This window comes from Sceloporus undulatus, unplaced genomic scaffold, assembly GCF_019175285.1.
Source record: "Sceloporus undulatus isolate JIND9_A2432 ecotype Alabama unplaced genomic scaffold, SceUnd_v1.1 scaffold_17, whole genome shotgun sequence".
In the NCBI taxonomy this organism is placed as follows: Eukaryota; Metazoa; Chordata; class Lepidosauria; order Squamata; family Phrynosomatidae; genus Sceloporus; species Sceloporus undulatus.
The window spans coordinates 1,218,127-1,222,221 of NW_024802939.1; the positions used below are offsets into that span (position 1 = coordinate 1,218,127).

Genomic DNA, 4,095 nt, shown 5'->3' on the forward strand with positions numbered 1-4,095 from the left:
AGTGTAGTTTTGTGAGACATTTTAGCCTTCTCTGTAAAAGAGAGAGAGAGAGCGAGCTCTGGTGCCACAAAACTACAATTCCCAAGGATTCCCCAGCAGTGAGCCAGGGCAGTTAAAGCGGTTTCAAACTGGATTATTTCTGCAGTGTGTTTTGGATCTACTAAGTCAAACACAAAAGCGGTGTCAAACTGCTTTATTATGTCTGCAGTGCAGACTTGACAAAAAGGAGGTGTCTTTCAACGAGGGAAGTGGGTTGGATAAACAAGAGGAGGACAAGAAGACAACACCCGCCTCCTTCCCTCTCTTCCTCTGACTGAGGCAGCAACGTTTGTTGTCTCCCTTTCAGAGCTCGAAGGAGGTCGGGTAGTAGGACCGTACCATTATCACACCAAAAGGGGGGGAGGAAGCGCAGCCGTTAGAACCAGTTTCTCAGTTCCTCAGCCCAAGAGAAACAAATGCCCGTTACATTCGGGAAGACAAAACGCGGCGGAGTAACACCTCAGGGTCTGGCCTCAGTTCGCGGCGTCTTGAGGCCATCCATAATTTAGCCCCCCCCCCGAGAAGCGGGAATGGTTCCTCCCAACGGGCCTCCGCTTCCTCCTCCAACTCTTCGCCAGTCCTTCTTTGGCCTCCTGCGAAGAGGTTCTGTTTCTGGAAGGAGGGCAGAAGGCGGGAGCCCCAGACCTTTTTCAAGATGTCGGTGGCCTTCGCCGCCCCCAGGCAGCGGGGGAAGGGCGAGATAACGCCGGCTGCTATCCAGAAGGTGGGCTGAGAGGGGCCTAGGAGGGCTGGGGAGGGCCATCTCTAGCCTAGGCTGCATTCACACTGGAGAAATAACCCGGTTTGGTTTGCTATGGAATTCTGGGAGTTGGAGTTTGTTGTGGGCCCCACAACAAACTCCAACTCCCAGAATTCCATAGCAAAGAGCCAGACAAAGAGTTAAAGCGCTTCCAAACCGGGTTATTTCTCCAGTGTGAATGCAGAGGGACCTGGGGAGGAAGGTACAAACCCTGCTAGCTGTGCTAGTGCCCTCCTCCTTTGTTCCCTCCACTCCCATTCTCAATAGGCAAGACCCTGAAGAGTAAAGGCATATACAACAAATATACAAGTTCTCTGTGTTATTTCAAACGTTATTTTATGTTGTGTTGGTGGTTTGTTTTATAACGTTGTTGTGTTTGTACAGGGTTCCCCCCCTTTTTTAAATATTATGTCTTTGTAAAGATGTCGACATTAAAACACACACACACACACACACATATATATATATACACAAGTTCATACCTTCAGTGAGGAAATAGAAATACTGTACACACTTGTCCCTCCATATTCACTAGGGTCAGGGGCACAGGACCCCCGTGAATATGGGAAAAAACTGCAAATAACAAAACCCCATGTTTTACCCGAGAAGACACCTCTCTAGGAATCTAGGTCCTCCAGTGCAACTGTGGTCAATGACAGACGCTGACCATAGAATTGCGTTGAAGGAGCTACAAATGTCCAGTATTCTCTCTAGGAATGGTCTTTTCAGTGCAACCTTTAGTTAAATGTTGATCATAGAGTTGCAGTGGAGGCCCTAGATATTCCTAGAGAGAACATGTTAGTCAAATCCGTGAATAATCAAAGCCGCAAATATCAAAGCCACGAATATGGAGGGATGAGTGTAGTTAAAGGAAGGAACATCGGCAATCTTAAGGTATGCGGACGACACCGCGCCACTAGCGGAAAACATCGCAGACTTGGAAATTATCGCATATGCTTAACTATAAGTCAACCTCATGCCTAAGTTGAGAGCAGGTTTTGGGCCCAAAGTTATGGATTTTTATATAACACACGTATAAGATATTATACATTAGGGGCACGTAACAAAAGATGCAAAGGATTAAAGGGGGGGGGAAGCACACTGTTGTTTTCCCACCCAGACATTCAAAATGGCCAGAAGTGGCACCGCAGTGGAAAAAAACAGAAGGGTGATGCTTCATTTAGTTTCTTCCAGGAAGGACTAAACTTATGCCTTTTGCCACTGTACTAAGAGAAGGGAATGGTTCATTTTTTGATAAGAGGTAAGGTATAGTACTTACATTGACCCATGGATAAGTCGACCTAGTTTTTTGGGGTCAATTTTTTGACTAAAATTTCCAGACTTATACATGAGTATATACAGTACTATTACTAAGGAAGCTATTACTATCACTAAGGAAGGTAGTACTATTACTGTTACTAAGGAAATTACTAAGGAAGGTCACAGCCAAAGTACACTGAATGCTGAACATAAAGAAAACAAAAAATAAGGACCACAGAGGATCTACATAAGTTCAACCTAGGCAATGAAGAATTTGAAATAGTTAAAGATTTTCCATACCTTGGATCAAACATTGATCAGAGGGAAGACTGTAGTCAAGAAATCAGATTAGGAATGGGGAAGCCTGCTATGAAAGAACTAGACAAGATCTTAAAGTGTAAAGATAGACAACTGAGCACTAAAGTCAGAATTGTTCAAGCTACAGTATTGTGTTCCCCAGCTTCATGTATGGATGTGTGAGCTGGACAGTGAAGAAAGTGAATAGGAAGAAAATAAGTTTGCTTGAGATGTGGTGCTGGGTAAGTGTCTGAGGATACTGTGAATAGTCAGAAAGTCAAACAAATGGGTCCAGATCAAGCCTGAAACCTTTCAGGAAGCCAAGATGATCAAACTGAGGCTTTTGTACTTTGTCCACATTATGAGAAAACACAACTCATTAGAACCGACAATAAGGCTAGGAAAGGTAGAAGACAGCAGAAAGAGAGGAAGACCACTTGCCAGGTGGATAGGCTCAGTCATGGAGGTCATGGGCATCAGTCTGTAGGACTTGAGCAGAGCAGTCAAGGACAAAGGTTTTGGAGATGTCTCATCCATAGGGTTGCCACAACTCAGTGTCGACTTAAAGGGAGTTAAATAGCCTTGTGTGTGCCCCCTTGAAAGCAGCAGATTTACTTTGCAGGAGACATGGATACCATCAAGCCGCATGTTGCATGGGTGTGTGTGCTTTCACTTTGCCTGTCCACTTATGGCAACCCATGAATTTCATAGGATTTCCTCAGGCATGGGATAGTTGGAGTTAGTTTTGCCAGTTCCTTCTTCTAAAACAGGGGTAGGCAACCTTTTTGAGCCGGGGGCCGGGTTGCTGTCCCTCAGACAACTGGGGGGCCGAAGCCAAAAAAATAAATAATTAAAGAATTTTAAAAGAATTTAAATAAATAAATAAACCGGGACAAATGTAGGACAACATTTTCAAATGGTGGACACTTTTTTTTTTAAAAAAGGGGAGGACACGCAAAAAAATTTGCTAATTTTTTTAAAAAATGTTAATATAAATGCATGTTTCTGAGGCGTCTATAGACAATTGCCCCCCTTGCCCCTGCGCACGAGAGGCCAAAGGCCCTGGCGGCAATCGGCGGCAGGACCAGGCTAGGGCCGGTCCCAAGGCCTCGCCAGGCCACATCCGGCCCGCGGGCCGCAGGTTGCCTACCCCTGTTCTAAAATATAGCTCACAGCACCTGGCATTCCTTGGCAGTCTCCCATCCAAGCATTAAGCAGGGCTGACCTTGTTTAGCTTCCAAGATCAGATGGGTTTTGGTGCCTTTAGGGTATTTAGGCCCACTAGCATGAATCAAATTGCTAGTCCAACCTAAAGTAAGCCTACTGCATCAATGGGATTTATGTAAGCACTGATTTCCTAGGGTTTTCCTATGAAAAGAGGACACTCAGGTCCTCTGGGGGACATTTACTCCATTCAGCCAGGACAAGGCTGACAACTGTTTTTTTCTTCAGCCGCCCAGAGACTGGAACAACCTGCTGGAAGAGATTCAACAGCTGAATAAGCTATCCAAATTTAAAACAGTATTAAAGACCAGTCTCTTCCAGCAAACTCATCCAAATGATTTTAAATTGTAAATTTTAACATGAATTTTAAATGTGGATTATTTTTAATGTTTGTATCTTGTCTGTTCTTGTAATTGACGTGTGTTTTTAACTGAAGTTGTATTTTTAACTGACGTTATGTATTTGTTGGTCTGTTGTTGTTCCTTGTCTCAATCCATGGGGACAGGTGGGTAAGA

The 4,095-nt window shown here is 44.4% G+C and overlaps 1 protein-coding gene across 3 annotated transcripts in view; it reads left to right on the forward strand.

Annotated features, from left to right (window-relative positions):
• Positions 1-587: 587 nt before the first annotated feature.
• The window catches only part of LOC121917412 (protein SSXT), a 44,616-nt gene continuing 41,108 nt past the window's right edge, over positions 588-4,095 (forward strand). For all 3 annotated transcript variants that reach the window (XM_042443351.1, XM_042443352.1, XM_042443353.1), the window contains exon 1: positions 588-763. In XM_042443351.1, coding sequence (XP_042299285.1) covers positions 695-763 — 69 coding nt within the window. In that variant the 5' untranslated portion in view covers positions 588-694. The remainder of the gene's footprint in view (positions 764-4,095) is intronic.